Genomic DNA, 26051 nt, shown 5'->3' on the forward strand with positions numbered 1-26051 from the left:
TGTAATGTGTCATTTCAGGTTATTTGTGAAATAACCGGTGCAATAATCTGCTGTCAATGTTTTTATATATTTCAGATTTATCGTTTAATGTACTTATTATTTACTTGTTCTGCAGGATAAGAACCGTGCCTAAACGTCATTGAACTGGTGTACCGTGTGTGCTTGTGCAAGGACAATGAAGATTCCTAACGAACTTAACTTTAGATCAGGCACCAGCCTCTCAGACTAGAGCTGTCCTATGCAAGTCTGTGAGCATGCAACTGATGAAGACTGCTCTGATGAGAAGCAAAACGTCTTCTAAGATTATCTGAACATTCCAGTTGCAATCGATTCAACAAATGGATGAATGCGGATATTCACAGTTTGCTACGTCAAAACAAGCTCTACTCTGACTATTCTAGAAGTATTTCAATGGTTTGTTGCCATGACTCTGTCACTTGAGAAGGATGCTTGCTTGTACTCAGATACTGTAAGTGTTCCAGTACAGGGTTTCCCACACATTCATTTATTTGTGGCGGCCCGCCACGAAAGAATTACGTCCGCCACAAATTTTAAAAAAATAAAAAATTTAATTAAAAAAAAATAATAATAATAATATATTTTTTTTTTTTGTGTCCTGTCCAGCTTCTCAGGCAAATCATATAGTAGATGTAGATGCCCATATTGGCTGTTCAGATTTACTTTACAAAAGAGAAGTGTAGGATACTTCTCTTGTTGCCTTATTTGTATTTGACTTTATTAAATGTATTTATATTAGAAACACAACATGTGTATATAACAAAGGGTGCAAAGTCTGCAGGCAGTAGGAAACACATGGTTAAGTGGAGGGAGTAAAACTGATGGCAGTCTAAAGTTCAAGATTTTTGGAGCTCTTCGTTCAGTGGATCAGATGTTTGATGAAGCTCTGTGTCTATCTACCACCACTACTGTTTTCTGTTTATTTGTTACTGACTGTGGCAGGACACCTCTGCCTCTGTTTCACTTTATGTTGCTGGTAAATAATATGGTTGTAGTAGTAGGCTAAAGTTAAATTATTTAGTATGCACTAATTAAAGGGGCAGAGCTTTAAGAGACATTTTAACTTTTATATTTTATAAGATATATTTTTTGTAAGAACCACAATTAATAAATATATTTCAGTGAATAACTTATTGTTCAAATCTGTATATAAATATGTACATAAAGTGTTGTAATTATATTGTAAAATGGATGGATGGATGGGCGTTTAAAACAAAACTGTTATTATTAATTAGTAAGTATACATTTTTTGAGCCTTTTTAGAGAAAATCAAATCATTGTAGTAAATTATGCAAATTACTCGATGATGTCATGGTGACCACGCCCCCACCGCCACAGGTATCTTGGCAGTTTATGGGAAACACTGCAGTACTTACATTTCCCTTCACCACGTAGTTGGAGTCGTTCATGATGTCACGCGCCAGGCCAAAGTCACAAATCTTGGCTAATCGATGGTTGGTCAAAAGGACGTTTCTGGCCGCCACGTCTCTGTGGATACACTGTGGACAGGAGAGCAGCGTGGCTCATTGACTTCAACACCACATGAAGGATTGGAATCAAACACAGAATTCAGCTTGTACCAGTAACCCAATCCATGGATAAATAACGGACTAAAACTGACCCCTTTTTGAAAGAAACGACACTTTCAAGATACATGAATAATTGAGAATGTTGACCTAAAAAGCTCAATCAGACACAGATAACACACTATCTGCACGTTGTGTCACTACATGTTGTCCTGATTACCACACTTACATTTCTGGCTGCCAAGAAGTCCAAGCCTTGAGCCACTTGATAGGAAAACCTCAACAGATCGTCCATGTCCAAAGGCCATTCGCCAGTCTCCTCGCACTCGCAGTCTAGACATGAATCTCATTACGTCAATGAAGTTATCGACCTCTGTTGGTTGCTGGTAAGACGAGTGAAACGTACTTTGTACAGGCTCGTTGTTTTCTGGCTGAGAGGGTCTCATCTCCAAGTAGCTGCTTGAAGACGCACTGGAGATCCCGCTGTCACTGTTGGAGGGGGCAGTCAATTATTCAACTTGTAAAGCACATTCCTTTTTCATCATGTACAAACTTTCAATAGACGTCCGAGGTCAAAGTAATATTGACCATGTGCAATGTTCCCTCTAATTGTTCATGTGTGTGAGCAAAGGCCCAAACTCCCTGAGCGTTGAGTGGAGGCCAGACGTGCACACTGTGGCTACACCAGAGTCACACTACACTCAGTGGATCAGATGTTTGATGAAGCTCTGTGTCTATCTACCACCACTACGGTGTTCTGTTTATTTGTTACTGACTGTGGCAGGACACCTCTGCCTCTGTCTCACTTTATGTTGCTGGTAAATAATATGCTTGTAGAAGTAGGCTAAAGTTCAATTATTTAGTATGCACTAATTAAAGGGGCAGAGCTTTAAGAGACATTTTAGCTTTTATATTTTTATAAGATATATTTTTTGTAAGAACTACAATTAATAAATATATTTCAGTGAATAACTTATTGTTCAAATCTGTATATAAATATGTACATAAAGTGTTGTAATTATATTGTAAAATGGATGGATGGATGGACGTTTAAAACAAAACTATTATTATTAATTAGTAAGTATACACTACTGTTCAAAAGTTTGGGGTCACCCAAATAATTTAGTGGAATAGCCTTCATTTCTAAGAACAAGAATAGACTGTGGAGTTTCAGATGAAAAATCTCTTTTTCTGGCCATTTTGAGCGTTTAATTGACCCCACAAATGTGATGCTCCAGAAAGTCAATCTGCTCAAAGGAAGGTCAGTTTTGTAGCTTCTGTAACGAGCTAAAGTGTTTTCAGATGTGTGAACATGATTGCACAAGGGTTTTCTAATCATCAATTAGCCTTCTGAGCCAATGAGCAAACACATTGTACCATTAGAACACTGGAGTGATAGTTGCTGGAAATGGGCCTCTATACACCTATGTAGATATTGCACCAAAAAGCAGACATTTGCAGCTAGAATAGTCATTTACCACATTAGCAATGTATAGAGTGTATTTCTTTAAAGTTAAGACTAGTTTAAAGTTATCTTCATTGAAAAGTACAGTGCTTTTCCTTCAAAAATAAGGACATTTACATGTGACCCCAAACTTTTGAATGGTAGTGTACATTTTTTGAGCCTTTTTAGAGAAAATCATATCATTGTAGTAAATTATGCAAATTACTCGATAATAATAAATAAATGATAAATGGGTTATACTTGTATAGCGCTTTTCTACCTTCAAGGTACTGAAAGCGCTTTGACAGTATTTCCACATTCACACATTCACACACACATTCACACACTGATGGCGGGAGCTGCCATGCAAGGCGCTAACCAGCAGCCATCAGGAGCAAGGGTGAAGTGTCTTGCCCAAGGACACAACGGACGTGACTAGGATGGTAGAAGGTGGGGATTGAACCCCAGTAATCAGCAACCGTCCGATTGCTGGCACGGCCACTCTACCAACTTCGCCACGCCCCTGTGATGATGTCATGGTGACCACGCCCATAGCCACGCCCCCACCGCCACAGGTATCTTGGCAGTTTATGGGAAACACTGGGTACCCCTTTCAGACATTGCATTTAGTTCCCATTCAAACATTCACATGTTGCACAATGAGATGTAAGCAGGGGATCATGTGTACATTCCAGCAACTTCCTGTTTGTAAAAAATATATTTTTATTAGTATTTATTTAATATACTAACAGCATTTCATGATTCATATTTATAAATGAAGATTCCTAATAAATGACACTAGAATAAGCACACATTTGATTGGTAAATCATAGTGTAACCACCTGGAATGACACTTTATGTGTGGTGTTGGAGTTGTCCAACTTTTTGTGTGGCTGTAAACGCATCACTGGCTAAGTGCCATATGTGCATGTGTTGGCGCAAGTGAGAAAGAGCGAGCGGGTGCTGTTGATATAACAAAGTTGCTTTTGGTCTGGTTTGTACTGCAGAATATGACCACTTTTGCTAGATATCTTTTTTTTTTAACTAATGTTTTGGTGATGTGTTCATGGCCGACAATAAAGAGTTTTGCTCAGTAAAGTGATGGATGGAATTCGTGTCCTCAAAGCGTCTCGACTGATGTTACAATATTTGAACAATGATGTGGAAAACTGTTTTCTCTGTCGTGTCCGTGTGTCGAAAATTGTTATGCGCTTATTTTTTATTTGATTTTGTGCGTGGCATAGATTTGCCGTGCGCAGAGGACGCTTGAGCAGTGTGAGCTTACGTGCAGTGATTTCTCCACATTCTCTGAACCCTTTGATGATATTACGGAGCGTAGATGGTGAAATCCCTCAATTCCTTGCAATAGCTGCTTGAGAAAGGTTTTTCTTAAACTGTTCAACAATTTGCTCAGGCATTTGTTGACAAAGTGGTGACCCTCGCCCCATCCTTGTTTGTGAATGACTGAGCATTTCATGGAATCTACTTTTATACCCAATCATGGCACCCACCTGTTCCCAATTAGCCTGTTCACCTGTGGGATGTTCCAAGTAAGTGTTTGATGAGCATTCCTCAACTTTATCAGTATTTATTGCCACCTTTCCCAACTTCTTTGTCACGTGTTGCTGCCATCAAATTATAAAGTTAATGATTATTTGCACAAAAAAAAAAGTTGATCAGTTTGAACATGAAATATGTTGTCTTTGTAGCATATTCAACTGAATATGGCTTGAAAAGGATTTGCAAATCATTGTATTCTGTTTATATTTATATCTAACACAATTTCCCAATATGCACACACACACACACACACACACACACACACACACACACACACACACACACACACACACACACACAATATAGTGTCTTCAAAATGTGCTTTTTTTATTTAATTTTTTAACTAAAATACTTTTCTTCAGAAGCAATAATTCATGTTTACATAGTTTCTTATGGTGAACGCTGCTTCACTATACAAACTTTTCGGTTTACATCCATCTTCAAGAACCAATTAAGTTTGTAAATGGAGGTTCCACTGTATTTCCATTCATTCCCACTGAGAAAATCATTAGGAAAAAGCTTTAAAATCCTTTTGTCTGACAATTTCTCTTTTTAAAAACCCAATCACTCTGCCTGTTTTTTTGTGTCACTTTCCCCTGTTAGGGGCTTCTGCAGGGAGTCAGTTAAATGAATGGTTTTAGCTTAGTTTAGTCAGCAAAATGGGTCGTGTATACTAATGGAAATGCCGTGATACTGAAGTTTGACACGCAAAACCCACTTCCCCTGCCCTATTGTGTTCAGAATAATTGCCACTGTATGACATATTTTAAATGATAAGTCGCACTGATGGTGACATCATCTCTGTGTGACAGCTTGATTTATCATGTACCTTCTGATGAAATATTTCTGCTTGCAGACGTTCTGGTAGTCGTTGGAGTTCTCCGCGATGTTCATGACAAAGCTCACAAAGGTCTCTGCTTTCTGGCGGAGGAAGTTGAGCAGGTCGCCCAAGCTGCAGTACTCCGTGATGACCAGCACCGGTCCTGGAGGGGCCCGCATGTACGTCAGCATCCAGGTATGTGCGTATCTGACACAACCGCGTGTTATACCTCCAAAGGTGCAGGCTCCCAGCAGGTTGACAATGTTCTGGTGGTGTCCCAAGTGACTCAGGATCTTCAGCTCTGACATCAGCGCTTCACTCTCGTCGGAATGTGCGCTGGCTTCAAAGCGAAACACAACACATTAGCATCCTCCTGATCACATGGAAATGTTGTTTTGCCTGTGACTTTGCAGCAATGCATTCATCAAATGATCTGGAACCATTTAACTGTTCACAATCAAACCTTTTAACATTTTCACCGCCACACGCAACACGTTGTCTTCCTCTCCCAGACCGTACGCTGTGGCCTCCACCACTTTTCCAAACGCTCCGGCACCCAAGATCTTGCCTGTTTGGACAAAAACGTACAAATATGGACCAAACATTTTGATGTAGATCTCATTATTTAGTGCAGTGGTAACTAATATTTAGGTTTGACTATTACAAACCCCGTTTCCATATGAAATGGTGTTAGATGTAAATATAAACGGAATACAATGATTTGCAAATCCTTTTCAAGCCATATTCAGTTGAATATGCTACAAAGACAACATATTTGATGTTCAAACTCATAAACTTTGTTTTTTTTGCAAATAATAATTAACTTAGAATTTCATGGCTGCAACACGTGCCAAAGTAGTTGGGAAAGGGCATGTTCACCACTGTGTTACATGGCCTTTCCTTTTAACAACACTCAGTAAAGGTTTGGGAAGTGAGGAGACACATTTTTGAAGTGGAATTCTTTCCCATTCTTGCTTGATGTACAGCTTAAGTTGTTCAACAGTCCGGGGGTCTCCCTTCTGCTATTTTAGCTGCCACACATTTTCAATGTCTGGACTACAGGCAGGCCAGTCTAGTACCCGCACTCTTTTACTATGAAGCCACGTTGATGTAACACGTGGCTTGGCATTGTCTTGCTGAAATAAGCAGGGGCGTCCATGATAACGTTGCTTGGATGGCAACATATGTTGCTCCAAAAGCTGTATGTACCTTTCAGCATTAATGGTGCCTTCACAGATGTGTAAGTTACCCATGTCTTGGCCACTAATACACCCCCATACCATCACACATGCTGCCTTTTACACTTTGCGCCTATAACAATCCGGATGGTTCTTTTCCTCTTTGGTCCGGAGGACACGACGTCCACAGTTTCCAAAAACAATTTGAAATGTGGACTCGTCAGACCACAGAACACTTTTCCACTTTGTATCAGTCCATCTTAGATGAGCTCAAGCCCAGCGAAGCCGGCGGCGTTTCTGGGTGTTGTTGATAAACGGTTTTCGCCTTGCATAGGAGAGTTTTAACTTGCACTTACAGATGTAGCGACCAACTGTAGTTACTGACAGTGGGTTTCTGAAGTGTTCCTGAGCCCATGTGGTGATATCCTTTACACACTGATGTGGCTTGTTGATGCAGTACAGCCTGAGGGATGGAAGGTCACGGGCTTAGCTGCTTACGTGCAGTGATTTCTCCACATTCTCTGAACCCTTTGATGATATTACGGAGCGTAGATGGTGAAATCCCTAAATTCCTTGCAATAGCTGCTTGAGAAAGGTTGTTCTTAAACCGTTCAACAATTTTGTCAGGCATTTGTTGACAAAGTGGTGACCCTCGCCCCATCCTTGTTTGTGAATGACTGAGCATTTCATGGAATCTACTTTTATAGCCAATCATGGCACCCACCTGTTCCCAATTAGCCTGTTCACCTGTGGGATGTTCCAAATAAGTGTTTGATGAGCATTCCTCAACTTTATCAGTATTTATTGCCACCTTTCCCAACTTCTTTGTCACGTGTTGCTGCCATCAAATTCTAAAGTTAATGATTATTTGCAAAAAAAAAAAATGTTTTAAGTTTGAACATGAAATATGTTGTCTTTGTAGCATATTCAACTGAATATGGCTTGAAAAGGATTTGCAAATCATTGTATTCCGTTTATATTTACATCTAACACAATTTCCCAACTCATATGGAAACGGGGTTTGTAGATTCCTTACTGGGTTTTTATTGTATTATTTCATTATTTGTTTTAAATGCTACAAACCCAGCTTGAGCTTGTCTCTTGGGAACTCCCATTTATCGTTGTAGGGCAGCTGCGTGGGGTCAATGAAGGTATAGTTATTGCCATCCCTCGCCTCAATGATCTTCCATCGGATCTCATACCTGGGTTTCTGGTCAAGGGAGGCAGCAGTTCTCATTCAATTTTGTGTTCGGATTCTCTCATGCTGTTAACTGATCTCTACCTGCTTGTATTTGTAGAGAAGAAACACCAGAAGCACGAGGAGGATGGATAGAATGCCTGCTGATCCAGTCAAGGTGGAAGTGAAAAGTTTATCTGCAAAACCACAGAAAGATCAGATTTAAGTGACCCACTTTTATGAAAGTCATTTATTTCGACATCACCAACAGAATAATATATTCAAAAAACAAACAAACCAGAAACTTCCATGGCGAACGTGTCGCTGCCGACTCCGACGAGGTTAAAGGCCACACACTCGACTGTCATCCTCCGACTGGACGGTCCTACGGTCAGGACGCTCTCCACCTCCACAGCCCCGTACTCCTCCCTCTGGACCTCCACTGTCTGAGCCTGCAGTGGGATGGCCATCTGCATCCCTGTATTGCTTTCGTTGCACCTGCCGCAAGGAAATATGTCTATGGTTAGATCGCCTGTTTGATATCTTCTCATGAGAAGGAGAAGGCACATCGAAAGCTGTAAGTTGGTGGATTAGATTGAAAGTAGTAGACAAACCATTTCACCGGCTAGGAAATGTTAGCTCACTCAGGGGGTCGACCGACCTTGTCTCACGAGATCTAGCTTCTCTTGAAATGACCTTCTTAAAGATTCAAGACAATTTATTGTCAATTCTTAACATGCACAAGACACATTAGAACAGAAAAGTATATTTTCGGCACAGTCCCACTAAGAGCAGACATACGTTACAGGGAGACAAGACGAGACCACCGACGGTGCAGCCATTTTTACGGCGCTCCTTAAAAAAAAGGTGATATTGGGAAAGGGGGGAAGAGTAAAACAATATCAGTCAAAGGCTGGATCCACAAGAGGGGGTCCGGATTGAGTTCAAGGGAAAAAACCTCATTTGCAATGCAAACATAAACACGTTACATTTAGTCACAACAAACTCGCAAACAAGCAGTGGTGAAGGCGTTGGTTGGGGAAAGGGGCGGGTGCGTGCATGTATGCCCAATTAACTTGGGTGTGATGTTGAAATGTTTTTGTGGACTGGGGCTGATCTCAGAGTTCGACACCAGGTGTTATTGAGAAAAAGGGAGGTCAAAAGCGTCCATCATTGAGGTGTCCTCGGAGGTGTTTTTCAGAACAGCCTGTTCCTGATAGCGTCAAGGCCATTCGAGGGAGTCAAATCGTAGATTAGGATGTTGTTTTCTTCGAGCAGTCAAAACAATGACTTGCCTGCTCTATGTGTCCGTGCTGGTTTCTCTCAAATTCAATTCAATTCTCCTTCTCAGCAAACTTCTCCATGATGTGATCCATTTTGCGATTCAGTTCAGAAATTGCCACAGTCTGTGTTCCCACAGCCCGGCCCAAACCTTCCATTGCTACGAACAGCCGTTGGGCTCCTTGAGTGGCTGCCATCGTCTTCCGAATTTGACGATACACCAGAGCAATGCCCAGCCCAATCAGCAGGTGCCCCGCGATCACGGTTCCAAATAGGTAAATGTCTTCCACGTCCTCGATGGAAAGAACTGAGAGGCACATGATTCTCCATTCATCCCAGGAGTCTCTCACGTACCCCGCAGCAATGGTTCCATCAGGGCAGCCAGGCTCCCCCGAACCTCTTTTCCTTGTCGAAAAGACTTTGTCAATTGCGTCGAGAGTCCAGCTGACCATATCCATGTTTGATGTTTAGATTTGAGGACAGCACAAAGAAAGAGGCTTCAAAAAAGTTCAGACAAGACAAAAACGAAGAGAGCAAGCAGGGAAGGAGGGAGCGGAGAAAAATGCGACCGCCCTCACCAAAGGCAAGACAGAAAAATGGTCTTGCAAGTATTTATCCGCAACCGAATCCACGTTTTGCTCTCTTTTGACCATCGTGGGTTAAAAAAACTACAAATGTCTCCGGTGCGGTTCAGTTGATTTGCAAAGCACTTTCTGCGTTCACATTTCATATACTCACTTGTGAGTCACAAGTGAGTATCCAATCACAGGAGGCCTTAATGTCACTTTCAACGCTTCAACGTGTGGCAAATTAAGGAGGCCGACTGTCAACAACTCATGATCTGTTTGGCCATCACAACTGTCTATCAACTGTATGTGCCACTGCAAGGCATTCACACTATATTATTCTACACCAAAATTAATCTATTTGTTAATATTCTTCCGTAGCGTTTTTCGTCCGCCTCTAACTCCCGAAACGTTCTTCCGATTGATCCCGTTCAAGCGTCAAAACGTTCAGCACTTTCAGGGCATGCAGGCTCTTTCAACAAACGTTGCCCGGTTTTAGGGTAAATCATAATGTTAATGTTTTTTTGCCTTTTTTTTTTCTTTCGACTACTCCTCTCACATTTTTCGACTAATTTCAGTCATTCCACCATTAAAACATTTGTCTTGATTTGGACAATAAAACTTGGCATTTTTTTAACCCCCCCAAATTTCCAGTTTTTACAGTATTCATGAATTTCCAAAATACTGGAGAATATAATTGGTACTACTTCCACCATCTCACTTACAGTTGCCATATTTTTCTGCCTAAAAACAACCCTGACTTCAGGTAGATATTTCACACTATCAAAAATACATTTGTTGGAGTAAAAAAAAAAAAAAAAAAATATTTTGTCTGAAATTAGCAAAAAAGATGAGATCCTGTTTCGAGGGCCGTGCGGCCCTAAGACTTGGCCCTCCCCTCTTACCTGCAAAATCGAACACTACTTGATTGATGTGAACACGCAAAACCAAATGTTAAGGGTGAAGTCGAGAGGGAAAGAGTAGTATTCTAATTGGGCCTTAGTCTATCAGTCTGCTGGGTTAAAGTTGTCTGGTACACTTCCCCAATGTAGTACCGTATTTTTCGGGCTATAAGTCGCAGTTTTTTTCATAGTTTGGCCGGGGGTGCGACTTATACTCAGGAGCGACTTATGTGTGAAATGATTAACACATTAGCGTCAAATATCAAATAATATTATTGATGTCATTGACGTAAGAGACTAGACGTATAAGATTTCATGGGATTTAGCGATTAGGAGTGACAGATTGTTTGGTAAACGTATAGCATGTTCTATATGTTATAGTTATTTGAATGACTCTTACCATAATATGTTACGTTAACATAGCAGTTGGTTATTTATGCCTCATATAACGTACACTTATTCAGCCTGTTGTTCACTATTCTTTAGACATTTTAAATTGCCTTTCAAATGTCTATTCTTGCTGTTGGCTTTTATCAAATACATTTACCCCAAAAAATGCGACTTATACTCCAGTGCGACTTATATATGTTTTTTTCCTTCCTTATTAGGCATTTTCGTCCGGTGCGACTTATACTCCGGTGCGACTTATACTCCGAAAAATACGGTATTGTAGTTTATGCAATCATTTTGTTCAGTGTACATCAGAGGTCCCCAAACTTTTTGACTCGAGAGCCGCATTGGGTTAAAAAAATTTGGCCGGGGGCTAGACTGTATATATATACTTACACTACCGTTCAAAAGTTTGGGGTCACCCAAACAATTTAGTGGAATAGCCTTCATTTCTAAGAACAAGAATAGACTGTGGAGTTTCAGATGAAAGTTCTCTTTTTATTGCCATTTTGAGCGTTTAATTGACCCCACAAATGTGATGCTCCAGAAAGTCAATCTGCTCAAAGGAAGGTCAGTTTTGTAGCTTCTGTAACGAGCTAAAGTGTTTTCAGATGTGTGAACATGATTGCACAAGGGTTTTCTAATCATCAATTAGCCTTCTGAGCCAATGAGCAAACACATTGTACCATTAGAACACTGGAGTGATAGTTGCTGGAAATGGGCCTCTATACACCTATGTAGATATTGCACCAAAAAGCAGACATTTGCAGCTAGAATAGTCATTTAGCACATTAGCAATGTATAGAGTGTATTTCTGTAAAGTTAAGACTAGTTTAAAGTTATCTTCATTGAAAAGTACAGTGCTTTTCCTTCAAAAATAACCACATTTACATGTGACCCCAAACTTTTGAACGGTAGTGTATATATATATATATATATATATATATATACATATATACATTGTCTTTATAATCAGTTTTGTCATTTAACATCAATCAATCAACCAACCAATCAATGTTTATTTATACAGCCCTAAATCACAAGTGTCTCAAAGGGCTGCACAAGCCACAAGGACATTCTCGGTACAGAGGCCACAATTAACATTGATGTTCATCAACATTTAACATTGTCACGTTATCGATGGGAAAATTAATTTTTAGACAATATGATTTGCCTGAGCGGCTAGGAGACACCAAGAGTAACAAGCGGTAGAAAATGGATTAGAAAGGAAAGATTTTTTAAAAAAAATTGTTACTTGGGACTTCTGTGGGCCGGATTTTGGATGCTGGGGGGCCGGATCCGGCCTGCGGGCCGTAGTTTGGGGACCCCTGGTGTACATATTTCCATCCTATCAATATTCAATGTTTTATAGTTCATACTGTAAATCCCAGATTTTTAATTTGTGTACATTCTAAGAGTGTCCTACTCAGTATAAATCAGTACAATGTAATTGAGTTTTTCGAAGTAGTCTGTCATTGTACCTATTATAAGACCTTCCACGCAGTAATGCAAAAAAGTTGAAAATACTCCAGAAAAAAGGCAACCCAGGCACATATAGCAGATTGTATGACACGTTTTACATCTAAAATAAAATAAATATTACCTATAAATTGTTGTATTTACAGCTCATTTGTTTTTGCTCAAAGTACTGTACGTGTATCCGACGTAATTCAGTTCTTGCTTTCCGTTCCGCACGACTCTCGGACCTGGGTCGCCGGCATAAGTGTGCTAGCTACAAAGCTAAAATCCGGAGCTAACAACTCGATAGCCAGCACTGCTCTGGAGGTTTTCATGGAATGAGGTTCCACAACGTACACACGGCCCAGTCACACTGACATATTGTGACAACTCTCCCCTCAACTCTCATGAGAACACAAGGTTCTTCTTTCACATGGCAGAGACTCACGTGGGCCGTATTCCAAAGCACTGGTACCAGATGATTCTGGGGGCAGGATAGCCGAAGGATGTGCAAGTCAGAGTGGTCACGTTTTCCCACCTCACCATGGCGACGGGTCTCTCTGGCAGAGCGGGGAGAAGAAAACCGTGAAAACCATCGTCAGTTCCGGATTGCGAGCAGGAAAGTGAAGGATACTTACGATACATCTGGACTTGGAACGTGACGGAGGCGTTGGTCAGGTTGCTTCTGGCATAGAAGGTGTACTGGCCTTGCTCCTGAGAGTTCATTCTCTTCAGCTGCAGCGTAGCGTGGTATCTGGTGGGGAAAATAGAAAGAGGAATATCATTGTGACTAATTTGAAAGTCAGACACCTAACATCAGTTTGAAACAGAACCAGCTTTATTAGAAAACCCAAAAGCAGTGAAGTTGGCACGTTGTGTAAATGGTAAATAAAAACAGAATACAATGATTTGCAAATCCTTTTCAACTTATATTCTATTGAATAGACTGCAAAGACAAGATACTTAAAGGCCTACTGAAATGATTTTTTTAAATTTAAACGGGAATAGCAGATCCATTCTATGTGTCATACTTGATCATTTCGCGATATTGCCATATTTTTGCTGAAAGGATTTAGTAAAGAAAATCGACGATAAAGTTCGCAACTTTTGCTCGCTGATAAAAAAAAGCCTTGCCTGTAGCGGAAGTAGCGTGACGTCACAGGAGCTAGTATTCCTCACAATTCCCCGTTGTTTACAATGGAGCGAGAGAGATTCGGAGCGACAAAGCGACGATTACCCCATTAATTTGAGCGAGGATGAAAGATTCGTAGATGAGGAACGTTACAGTGAAGGACTAGAGAGGCAGTGATGGACGTATCTTTTGTCGCTCTGACCGTAACTTAGGTACAAGCTGGCTCATTGGATTCCACACTCTCTCCTTTTTCTATTGTGGATCACGGATTTGTATTTTAAACCACCTGGGATACTATATCCTCTTGAAAATGAGAGTTGAGAACGCGAAATGGACATTTAAAGTGACTTTTATCTCCACGACAATACATCGGTGCCACACTTAGCTACTGAGCTAACGTGCTAGCATCGTTCTCAAATGAAGATAGAAACAAAAGAAATAAATCCCTGACTGGAAGGATAGACAGAAGATCAACAATACTATTAAACCATGGACATGTAACTACACGGTTAAAAATTCTCAGCCTGGTAAGGCTTAACAATGCTGTTGCTAACGACGCTAAGGCTAATTTAGCAACTTAGCAACCGGACCTCACAGAACTATGATAAAAACATTAGCGCTCCACCTACGCCAGCCAGCCCTCATCTGCTCATCAACAGCCGTGCTCACCTGCGTTCCAGCGATCGACGGCGCGATGAAGGACTTCATCCGTGGGTTTGGCGGCTAGCATCGGCTAGGCGTAGTAAGTAGTCCTTGTTGTGTTGCTGTAAGTATTGTACTTAGCCGCTAATACACCGATCGATCCCACCTACAACGTTCTTCTTTGCAGCCTCCATTGTTCATTAAACAAATTGCAAAAGATTCACCAACACAGATGTCCACAATACTGTGGAATTTTGTCGAAGAAAACAAGAGGTTTTTGTATCGGGTCAATGGGGTCCAACCACTTCCGTGGATTTTGTGACGTCACGCGCATAAATCATATCCAAAGGAGTTTTTCAACCGGAAGTTTAGCGGGAAATTTAAAATGTCACTTTATAAGTTAACCCGGCCGTATTGGCATGTGTTGCAATGTTAAGATTTCATCATTGATATATAAACTATCAGACTGCGTGGTCGCTAGTAGTGGCTTTCAGTAGGCCTTTAACATTCCAACTGAGAAACTGTTATTTTTAGCAAATTAGCTAATTGGGAACAGGTGGGTGCCATGTTTGGGTATAAATAGATAGATAGATAGATAGATAGATAGATAGATAGATAGATAGATAGATAGATAGATAGATAGATAGATAGATAGATAGATAGAAAGATAGATAGATAGATAGATAGTAGTTTATTGATTCCTTCAGGAGAGTTCCCTCAGGAAAATTAAAATTAAAATTCCAGCAGCAGTGTACAAAATTGAGATCGAATTTAAAAAGTAATAAATAAATAATGGGGGTATAAATGGAAACAAAATACAAAAATATTACAATAGAATAAAAATAAAAAGCAACAATGAGAATAAAAATATAACAGTGAAATAAGAATATAACAAGAGAAACTAGGCAGTAGTGACCATGTTATGAAAAAGTATTGCACTGTTATTGTTTTGCATCCCCTGTCATCCTAGTACCCCCCCTAGGGAGGAGTTGTACAGTCTAATGGCGTGTGGGACAAAGGAGTTTTTGAGTCTATTAGTCCAGCACATGGGATGAAGCAGTCTAGCACTGAACAGGCTCCTCTGGCTACTGACAATGGTATGCAGAGGGTGACTGGCATCATCCAGGATGCTCACTAGTTTTCCCACAGTCCTCTTCTCTGCCACCGTCACCCGTGAGTCCAGTTTTATTCCCATCGTAGAACCGGCCCGCCTGATCAGTTTCTCCAGTCTGGAGCTTTCCTTCTTAGATGTACTGCCCTCCCCCCCCCCCCCCCCCCCCAGCACACTACCATGTAGTACAGAACACTGGCAACCACAGACTGGTAGTACATCCACAAGAGTTTTTTACAGATGTTGAAGGAGTGCAGCCTCCTCAGGAAGTACAGCCTGCTCTGTCCTTTCCTGTACAAGTGGTCCGTGTTAACAGTCCAGTCCAGCTTATAGTCCACCCACACCCTGAGGTACTTGAATGAGTCCACGGTCTGTACCTCCACTCCCTCGATCACAATAGGTTATGACCTTGGACTCGACCTCCCAAAGTCAATGACCAGCTCCTTGGTCTTAAGCAGCTTCCATGAAATGCTCAGTCATTCACAAACAAGGATGGGGCGAGGGTCACCACTTTGTCAACAAATGCCTGAGCAAATTGTTGAACAGTTTAAGAACAACATTTCTCACCGAGCTATTGCAAGGAATTTAGGGATTTCACCATCTACAGTTCGTAATATCCTCAAAAGGTTCAGAGAATATGGAGAATTCACTGCACGTAACATTGAATGCCCGTGTCCTTCAATCCCTCAGGCGGTACTGCATCAAAAACCGACATCAGTGTGTAAAGGATATCACCACATGGGCTCAGGAACACTTCAGAAAACCCCTGTCAGTAACTACAATTGGTCGCTACATCTGTAAGTGCAAATTAAAACTCTACTATGCAAAGCAAAAGCCATTTATCAACAACACCCAGAAACGCCGCCGGCTTCGCTGGGCCAGAGCTCATCTAAGATGGACTGTTGCAAAGTGGAAAAGTGTTCAGTGGTTTTTGGAAACGTTGTGTCCTCCGGACCAAAGAGGGAAATAATTATCCAGACTGTTATAGGGGCAAAGTGTAAAAGCCAGCATGTGTGATGGTATGGGGGTGTATTAGTGCCCAAGACATGGGTAACTTACACATCTGTGAAGGCACCATTAATGCTGAAAGGTACATACAGTTTTTGGAGCAACATATGTTGCCATCCAAGCAACGTTACCATGGACGCCCCTGCTTATTTCAGCAAGACAATGCCAAGCCACGTGTTACATCAACGTGGCTTCATAGTAAAAGAGTGCGGGTACTAGACTGGCCTGCCTGTAGTCCAGACCTGTCTCCCATTGAAAATGTGTGGCACCTGCAATAGCAGAAGGGAGACCCCCGGACTGTTGAACAACTTAAGCTGTACATCAAGCAAGAATGGGAAAGAATTCCACTTCAAAAATGTGTCTCCTCACTTCCCAAACCTTTACTGAGTGTTGTTAAAAGGAAAGGCCATGTAACACGGTGGTAAAAATGCCCCTGTGCCAACTTTTTTGCAATGTGTTGCTGCCATTAAATTCCAAGTTATGGATTACTTGCAAAAAAAAAACATGTGTTTCTCAGTTTGAACATGAAATATCTTGTCTTTGCAGTCTATTCCATTGAATATAAGTTGAAAAGGATTTGCAAATTATTGTATTCTGTTTTTATTTACCATTTACACAACGTGACAACTTCACCGGTTTTGGGTTTTGTACATTGGGAAGTAAAAAAAAGATATATAACCTGTTGTTGTATCTGATGAGCGTGTTCTCCTGTGTGGACACGCTGGGAGATGTTGGCGTTTTCCAGCTGTGCTCCAAAATTTGGGGGTATGCCTCAATGAGCACGGTGAGCTCCAGATCTTCTCCCTCGTTAACCTCGATGGAGAGACCTCTGTGGGCCAGCTTCGGCGACAACTGCGGCAGCAGTCGGATGTACGGCTTGTCTGCGTAGAGCACGCGTACCAATCAGCGCCGACTTCTTAACCGAAGTCCTGTCAGACTGCAGCTTACCTACAACCAGCAAGTACGTGGTGGAACTGTTCACGCCGGCTTCGTTGGTGCCGACGCAGGTAACGTTGCCTGTGTCTGCCAGGTCCACAGCAGGGATGGTGAAGATGCTCTCGATGTCCAGGCGGTTTTCGCCACTGGAGCGCGCACTCTCCTCTATGGTGGCTTTCTGGAGACAACAAAGAAGAGTTGAGGGTTGTTGTCCAAGTCAAGAATGAACAAGGAAGAATGGCTCATACTTGGGTTGTACGGTATACCAGTACTAGTATAGTACCGCGATACTAATCAATCATTCGGTAATGTACCGCCTCTAAAAAGTCCCCCAGCCTCCCGAGCTGGTTTTACGAGCAGAAGAGCATGTTCGGCAGCGCACAATCACAGAGTACTTACAAGCAGACACAGTGTGTAGACAGAAAATGGAGAATGGACACATTTTGGCTTAAAAACTAACAATAAAGAAGAAGCTGTAACACTGAAACGCCCTCAGGAAGAGGTGCTTTAAGACATGGCTAGCCAGCTAGCGGCTAAAGTCCTACCGCAGTTTGCCGTGTTTTAGCTACTTCTAAATCACTAATCCTTGTCTCCATGGCAACAAAAAAGGAAGTTTCTTACAAGTATCATCCCTGCAGGACGAGGAATATCTAAACATGCTTCACCACACACCGTAGCTCACCTGCGTCACAATGTAAACAAACGCCATGGGTGGATCTACACCTGACATCCACTGTAATGATACCAAGTACAGGAGCGTATCTAGTCGATACTACTATGATTACGTCGATATTTTTTAGCATCACAAAATCTTTTTTCATTTTTTAAAAATGTATATTATGCTTATAAACTCAGGAAATATGTCCCTGGACACATGAGGACTTTGAATATGACCAATGTATGATCCCTTAATGACTTGGTATCGGATTGATACCCAAATTTTGTGGTATCATCCAAAAATAATGCACAGCATCCAAACAACAGAAGAATACCGTATTTTTCGGTAAGTCGCTCCGCAGTATAAGTCTCACCGGCCAATAATGCATGATAAGGAAGGAAAAAAACATCTATAAGTCGCACTGGAGTATAAGTCGCATTTTTTGGGGAAATGTATTTGATAAAAGCCAACAGCAAGAATAGACATTTGAAAGGCAATTTAAAATGTCTAAAGAATAGTGAACAACAGGCTGAATAAGTGTACGTTATATGAGGCATAAATAACCAACTGGTATTGTAGTAGAATTTCTGACCTTTTGACCTATATTTCTTGTCTTTTAAGAATGTCCGCTCATTTTCAATACTCTTGTATTTTTGTGCCATTGAATGGACCAGTTGTGGGACAAAAGTGAATATTAAGTTGTGCCAACCTGTCTACAGAATGTGTTGACTGTCTAAAGCAGGGGTGTCAAAGTCAAATGGACGGAGGGCCAAATAAAAAATTTAGCTACAAGCCGAGGGCCGGACTGTTCGAATGTTCATTGAAAAATTTTTAAATGACGCATATAGTCTAGTGAACCTAATTGAACCTACTGAAAACCTAACAAATATATTCCAATATGATCAAATAAATAAAGCAATATTTTCTTATGGCTCTGTCAGTAATCTTTAATTTTCAACAGACACAAAAGACAAATTTCCTTTATATAAAAATCCCCATAACATGAACATTAAATGAAAGAAACCGGTATTCAAGGCACCATCAGTAGCCTATATTTTCTATTTTAGCAAAAGTGGGCTAAATTTACTTCAAAGAAAAAAACAATAATAGCAATTTTCTATCATCCACTCAACTGAAATATTTTTAAAATATAATTAAATTGAAATACAATAAAATAAAGTGCAAAAATCTATAAATCAAAAACAACACTTTGTTTAAGGAGAAGTAACATGCAGTGAAAACAAATATTAAACTTTAACTTTTAAACTTGAATTGAGTAAAAACTCTAAATATGTGATTGCACAGTAATGTTCACATTAAACCCCCCTCCTCCCTCCGTGGGAGGGAGGCGAGTTGGGTGCCCGAAACCCCCCGCTGGTTTCGGCCCGCCCCTTGGCGCGCGTGGCACGGCGGGCTCCGCGACCCGACGGCTGGCCCTCGTGGCTTGACGGCGGGCGCGTCCCGACGGGCCGCGCGTAGGGGTCGAACGCAGAAGTCTCAGGGCCTCGTGGTGAGGGGGTGGCCTGCGGGTTTCGGCCCGCTTGACCCCCCCGCTCCGCTTGGCGCGCGCGGAACATGACGGGTTCCGCCACCGACGCTCGGGCTGCAGCCCGACGGTGGTGCGGGCCCGGCGGTGACGCGCGGTTTGGGGAAACAAAGCAGAAGTCTCAGGGCCTCGGGGCCGGGTTTCGGCCCGCCCCCTTGGCGCGCGTGGCACGGCGGGCTCCGCGACTGACGGCCGGGCTGCAGCCCTTCGGCCGGCAGGCGCGTCCCGGCGGGCCGCTCGCCCCCTTTCGGAACCTTGGACCGGCATCCGCTTGGTGCGTGTAAAAGATCTGCGGTCTAAAAAAAAAAAAAAAAAAAAAAAAAGATCTGCGGTCTGCGGGCCGGTTCTAATAATAAATCAAGATCATCCCAAGGGCCGTAAAAAACCTTCTCGCGGGCCGGATATGGCCCGCGGGCCTTGACTCTGACATATGTGGTCTAAAGGATTCGAGTTGTTATGGAACAGATAGGAAAAGCAAAACAAGACACTGACGCACTCGATAAGGAACGATGACGCACAACAGACATATAAAAAATGGCAGAAGACTGGAACTCGGGAGTGATTTTGGCTTGTGTGTGTCTTGTTGGCTCCGGAGTAACTTGTGGTTTGTCTGCACGACCAACTCAATTCAACCTGCACTTCTGATAATGGGTAAATAAATTTGTTGTACTAAACTACTTTTGTTGCCTGCTTAAGCTTCGGACAATCCACTACAGTATGTTAACGTAACATATTATGGTAAGAGTCATTCAAATAACTATAACATATAGAACATGCTATACGTTTACCAAACAATCTGTCACTCCTAATCGCTAAATCCCATGAAATCTTATACGTCTAGTCTCTTACGTCAATGACATCAATAATATTATTTGATATTTGACGCTAATGTGTTAATAATTTCACACATAAGTCGCTCCTGAGTATAAGTCGCACCCCCGGCCAAACTATGAAAACAACTGCAACTCCAAAAAATACGGTAAGTGATTATTACATTTTAACAGAAGTGTAGATAGAACATGTTGAAAGGGAAAATAAGCAGATATTAAAAGTAAATGAACAAGTAGATTAATAATCCATTTTTACAGTTTGTCCTTTATAATGTTGACAAAATAATAGAATCGAAAATGACACAATATGTTGTCAGCAGACTAATTAGGAGCCTTTGTTTGCTTACCTACTAATAAAAGAAAAGTTGTCTTTAGGGCTGCAACTAACGATTAATTTTATAATCGATTAATCTGTCGATTATTACTTCGATTAATAATTGGATAAAAGAGACAAACTACATTTCTATCCTTTCCAGTATTTTATTGAAAAAAACCAGCATACTGGCACCATACTTATTTTGATTATTGTTTCTCAGCTGTTTGTACATGTTGCAGTTTATAAATAAAGGTTTATTAAAAAAATAATAATAAAAAAATAATAATAACAATTTTAAAAAAATAAAATAAAATTGCCTCTGCGCATGCTCATAGCATAGATCCAACGAATCGATGACTAAATTAATCGCCAACTAATTTTATAATCGATTTTAATCGATTTAATCGATTAGTTGTTGCAGCCCTAATTGTCTTGTATGTTCACTATTTTATTTAGGGACAAAATGGCAATAAGAAACATATGTTTAAAGGCCTACTGAAATGACATTTTTTTATTTAAACGGGGATAGCAGATCCATTCTATGTGTCATACTTGATCATTTCGCGATATTGCCATATTTTTGCTGAAAGGATTTAGTAGAGAACAACGGCGATAAAGTTCGCAACTTTTGGTCTCTGATAAAAAAAAGCCTTGCCTGTACCGGAAGTAGCGTGACGTAGTCAGTTGTTCGCCTCCTCATATTTTCCTATTGTTTTCAACGCAGCTAGAGAGATTCGGACCGAGAAAGCGACGATTACCCCATTAATTTGAGCGAGGATGAAAGATTTGTGGATGAGGAACGTTAGAGTGAAGGACTAGAATGCAGTGCAAGACATATCTTTTTTCGCCCTGACCGTAACTTAGGTACAAGCTGGCTCATTGGATTCCACACTCTCTCCTTTTTCTATTGTGGATCACGGATTTGTATTTTAAACCACCTGGGATACTATATCCTCTTGAAAATGAGAGTCGAGAACGCCAAATGGACATTCACAGTGACTTTTATCTCCACGACAATACATCGGCGAAGCTCTTTAGCTACGGAGCTAACGTGATAGCATCTGGCTCAAATGCAGATAGAAACAAAATAAATAAATCCCTGACTGGAAGGATAGACAGAAGATCAACAATACTATTAAACCATGGACATGTAACTACACGGTTAATAATTCTCAGCCTGGCAAAGCTTAACAATGCTGTTGCTAACGACGCTGAAGCTAACTTAGCAACCGGACCTCATAGAGCTATGATAAAAACATTAGCGCTCCACCTACGCCAGCCAGCCCTCATCTGCTCATCAACACCCGTGCTCACCTGCGTTCCAGCGATCGACGGCGCGACGAAGGACTTCACCAGATCACAGATGCGGTTGGCGGCTAGCATCGGCTAGCGCGTCTGCTATCCAAGTAAGTCCTCCTGCTTGTGTTGCTACAGCCAGCCGCTAATACACCGATCCCACCTACAACTTTCTTCTTTGCAGTCTCCATTGTTCATTAAACAAATTGCAACAGATTCACCAACACAGATGTCCAGAATACTGTGGAATTATGAGATGAAAACAGAGCTATTTTGTATTGGCTTCAATGGGCTACCGATACTTCTGTTTCACTGGCTACGTCACGCGCATACGTCATCATCCAAAGGCGTTTTCAACCGGAAGTTTAGCGGGAAATGTAAAATGTCACTTTATAAGTTAACCCGGCCGTATTGGCATGTGTTGCAATGTTAAGATTTCATCATTGATATATAAACTATCAGACTGCGTGGTCGCTAGTAGTGGCTTTCAGTAGGCCTTTAATGTATCGTGAGAATTTTTTTTTACCGGTGCCGAAATATTTGTATCGGGACAACACCAGTTCATACTTACTGATTTGGTGGTGTATAGCCAGGTGACGTTGTAGTTGAAGTTAGGATTGTGTGTCGTGCAGCGGATCTTCAGCTTCTCCCCAGCGATGCGGATGTATTCATCCAAATCCAAGAAGACATACGGCGGGAAGCGTAGCTCTAGAGCGGGGTGAAACCATAGAATTTGTCAAAAGTAAAACAAAAATGTTGCTAAGAGTTGAGTTTGGTTGGTGGTCTCACTCTGGATGACGTTGATGGAGAAGGCTCTGGAGGTGCGCTCCACCCCGTTGACTTTGGCCGTGCACACATAGTCAGCATTGAAGCGGGGGTGGAGGCTGTGGATAAGAACACCACGGTGCCGGTAGACGGTGAAATTCATCCCAGGGGGCACCGTGGTGCCGTTGTCCATGCGGAGACTCAGGTCTGTGGCGTCCGGGTCGGTCAGGAGGCAGGGCAGCATGAAACCCTCACCCTCTTTTTTCACAACCCTTAGAGTGGTGCTGCTAGTCCAGAACACACGGCTGGGATCTGATGTAGAAACATGAATCATTTACTGACACCCACTTGTCTGGAAGGTGTGGCTCACGTGCCCGAGCTCACCTTTGACATACACGTGAAGCGAAGAGGTCAGATTACGAAGCTGTGGTCCGTCTGTGTAGTAACACTTGTAGGTTCCTGTGAATTCGGCCGAGGGACGCTCCACCTTCAAAGTGCGGACGCGGCCCAACCCCCTGGACACGAAACGTCTGTGTTTGGCCAGCCTGGGTTGCCAGTTCACAGGCCCGTCACCCTCACACCTCAAATCCAGCGGGGTGCCAGGTTTGACCACCACTTCAGGACCAGACAACATCTTTGAGTTGAACTTGATCACGGGACGCCGCCACTGAACTGGGTAAGGGCAAGATTGGACATGCTTAAGTAACTTTAATGAACCAACTCCTGTTGTGATACAACATCATGACTTTGCAGTAATGATGTGTTTCATAACTATGTCCTTACAGGGGTTCTATATTTCATTTACAAATTCTAAGTTCATTATTATTTCCAAAAAAAAAAAAGTTTATCAGTTTGAACATGAAATATGTTGTCTTTGTAGCATATTCAACTGAATATGGCTTGAAAAGGATTTGCAAATCATTGTATTCTGTTTATATTTACATCTAACACCATTTCCCAACTCTTATGGAAACGGGGTTTGTAGATGCATTACTACCACATCCATTTTTAATACACATCTGAAAGCTAATTTGTGTGTTTAATTGATTTCTTACAGGTACTTTGCATATTAATAAACATTTCTGCCAGTATACCAGGGTTAGCCAAACCGCTATTTTTCACCCATAATCCTTAGACCAGGGGTGTCAAACTTATTTGAGCTCAGGGGCCGCATGGAGGAAAATCTGTGCACACGCGGGCCGGACTATTAAAATCATGGCATTAAAACTAAAAAATAAAGACAGCTTCAGATTGTTTTCTTTGTCTTACTTTGGCCAAAAATAGAACAAACACATTCTGAAAACATTACAATGAAAATATAGAAAAAAATACCGGCAGCGGTAAAGTTTAGATGCATGAAGGAAAGAAGAAAGTGAATGAATGTTTATAACTGAGTAAATGTACATATGCATAAAAATGTGTTTTCTTTTGTATTATTTTTTAAAATGAATTAAGTAATGTTTATGACAACCTTTTTCCAAAACACAATATAGAATGTGAGATATAACAGGATCATGCATACATTCTCTGTTGCGGGTCCTAAACTCTGGAACGATCTCCTTCTCCATGTGAGACAGGCCCCTTCTTTGGCTATTTTTAAGACCCTTCTTAAAACCCATTTTATTCACTAGCTTCTAACCCAGCATGAGACTTTGAACTGGTTTTTTTAAACTTTTTTTAACTGCTTTTTATCTAACAAATTGTTCTTAGGGTAATTAGTATTTGCTTTTTCAATGTTTATTTTATTTCTGTTTTAAATGTTATTTTTTAGTCTGTCCTTTGCCTCTATTTCTTTGTGGTGTACAGCCCTTTGTTCTTCAACTATGGTTGTTTTTAAAGGGCTTTATAAATAAAGTTGGTATGGTATGGTATGGTATTTATCCTTTGTTTTCAAAACGGTTACCAAAAAGTGGCACCCCAAAAATTTACTGTGGGACCCCATTTTTATGACTTGATGGGGTCCCTGGGACCTGACGGAACCAGATTTTTTTACATATATCCATATTTAAGTGTTACTTCTTTACTTCCATAGACATATTACAAAACAGCTAGTGTTTTTCCAATTCAGTCTGCAAAGCAAAAGTTTGACCGTGAGTAGGCCTTGAAGCTTTGGAATGCAAAGGGTAGACAAAACAACGAGGTAGGAGAGAACGGGGAGGGGGAAGCAGAGGCAGACCACGCATCTGAATGGGTTATGCAAGGCTGGTCTCATTATTGTCAAATATTTGACAATAAACCACAAAATACCAACTATTGCCTGGTGATCAATTTAAACTTCAGCTTATGTGCCATAGAAAGAACTTGGGAGTGACCAGCAACTTAAATTCCCTGGGAGGAAGAGCTGGTCAACGTAACAGACCCCATTTTGAAAATTCCTAGCGCCAACACTGATGGAGTATTGGTGCGTACAAAACAGCAGCAGGCGGCTGTGGCCTGCGGGCCGCTTCTAATACTAATGAAATATCATCCCGAGGGCCATAGATCATTTATTCGCCAGATCCGGCCCCGCGGGCCTTGACATTGACACCACTGCCTTAGACAGATGAAAATAGCGTCACTAAAATAATAAAATAACACATTGCAAATTGATGGTGGTTATTAGCTTAGTCTCTGACCTTGAGTACAGTAGCCTTTAAGGGACAAAGGACACTTTACTTTCTGAGTCCTTGTCTCATTAAATAGCGAGTCAAGTTCACATCACTCTTACATTAGCAGTACAGTCTTTGCTCTTTTAAATCTAATTTAAGAGGTAATATTTTTTACTGACAGTAGATTGGGGCAGTATTTTGGAACATATTTCAAACAAACAGTATCAATTTGTAAAACGTGGGCCTGTGAAAAAAATCGCAGGCTCATTCACTAGATGTTGTTAGCTTAGCCTGAGCCTCCGAGGCTCCGTGAGTATGGTGGCTTTTAAGGGACCTAAAAAGGCATTGAGCAAAGGACTCTGTTGTAAAAATTATCACATTATTTAGTAATCTGTAACAGTTAAATATTGTCTAATTATGCAAAAAAATATTATCAAACCCAATTTTTAAATAGAAATAAATAATAATAATAATATTAATGATTTCAAAGCAAGTTATCCATCAAATTGTGCAATGTAAAAGTAGCAATAGATTTCATGGTAAAATTATGAAATTTACTGTGGTTTTTACAGCATTTTTCTCTAAATGAAAACAAATGTACTTTTTTACTGTAATAAACTGTTGTGTCGTTTTGGCATTTACAGTAATACACCGAAAAATCTATAGTTGTTGATTTGAGGTAAAAAAAAAATAAAAATAAAATAAAAATCTGGTAGCACAGGTGCCAAACTTTTACTGTAAAATTGCAGTTTTTTTAATTTACAGTAAAAAAACAAATGTAAAATTCACAGTAAAATTCTGGCAACCATAAAAACAGCAGTAGTGTTTTTCCATTTATAGCAGTACAGTGTTTCCCATAAACTGCCAAGATACCTGTGGCGGTGGGGGCGTGGTTATGGGCGT

At 41.0% G+C, this 26051-nt stretch overlaps 1 protein-coding gene across 1 annotated transcript in view; it reads right to left on the reverse strand.

Moving 5' to 3' along the window:
• The window catches only part of csf1ra (colony stimulating factor 1 receptor, a), a 60937-nt gene that overhangs the window by 16569 nt on the left and 18317 nt on the right, over positions 1–26051 (reverse strand). The window contains exons 3-18 of the mRNA XM_062045953.1: positions 22945–23232; positions 22585–22872; positions 22367–22503; positions 17162–17327; positions 16893–17094; positions 12959–13074; positions 12769–12880; positions 8022–8221; positions 7829–7920; positions 7630–7756; positions 5832–5936; positions 5598–5708; positions 5378–5531; positions 1951–2033; positions 1774–1877; positions 1395–1517 (exon numbers count right to left, since the gene is read on the reverse strand). Of these exons, the coding sequence (XP_061901937.1) occupies positions 1395–1517; positions 1774–1877; positions 1951–2033; positions 5378–5531; positions 5598–5708; positions 5832–5936; positions 7630–7756; positions 7829–7920; positions 8022–8221; positions 12769–12880; positions 12959–13074; positions 16893–17094; positions 17162–17327; positions 22367–22503; positions 22585–22872; positions 22945–23232 (2408 nt within the window). The remainder of the gene's footprint in view (positions 1–1394; positions 1518–1773; positions 1878–1950; positions 2034–5377; positions 5532–5597; positions 5709–5831; positions 5937–7629; positions 7757–7828; positions 7921–8021; positions 8222–12768; positions 12881–12958; positions 13075–16892; positions 17095–17161; positions 17328–22366; positions 22504–22584; positions 22873–22944; positions 23233–26051) is intronic.

The sequence above is a fragment of the Entelurus aequoreus genome, linkage group LG04, assembly GCF_033978785.1.
Source record: "Entelurus aequoreus isolate RoL-2023_Sb linkage group LG04, RoL_Eaeq_v1.1, whole genome shotgun sequence".
NCBI lineage: Eukaryota > Metazoa > Chordata > Actinopteri > Syngnathiformes > Syngnathidae > Entelurus > Entelurus aequoreus.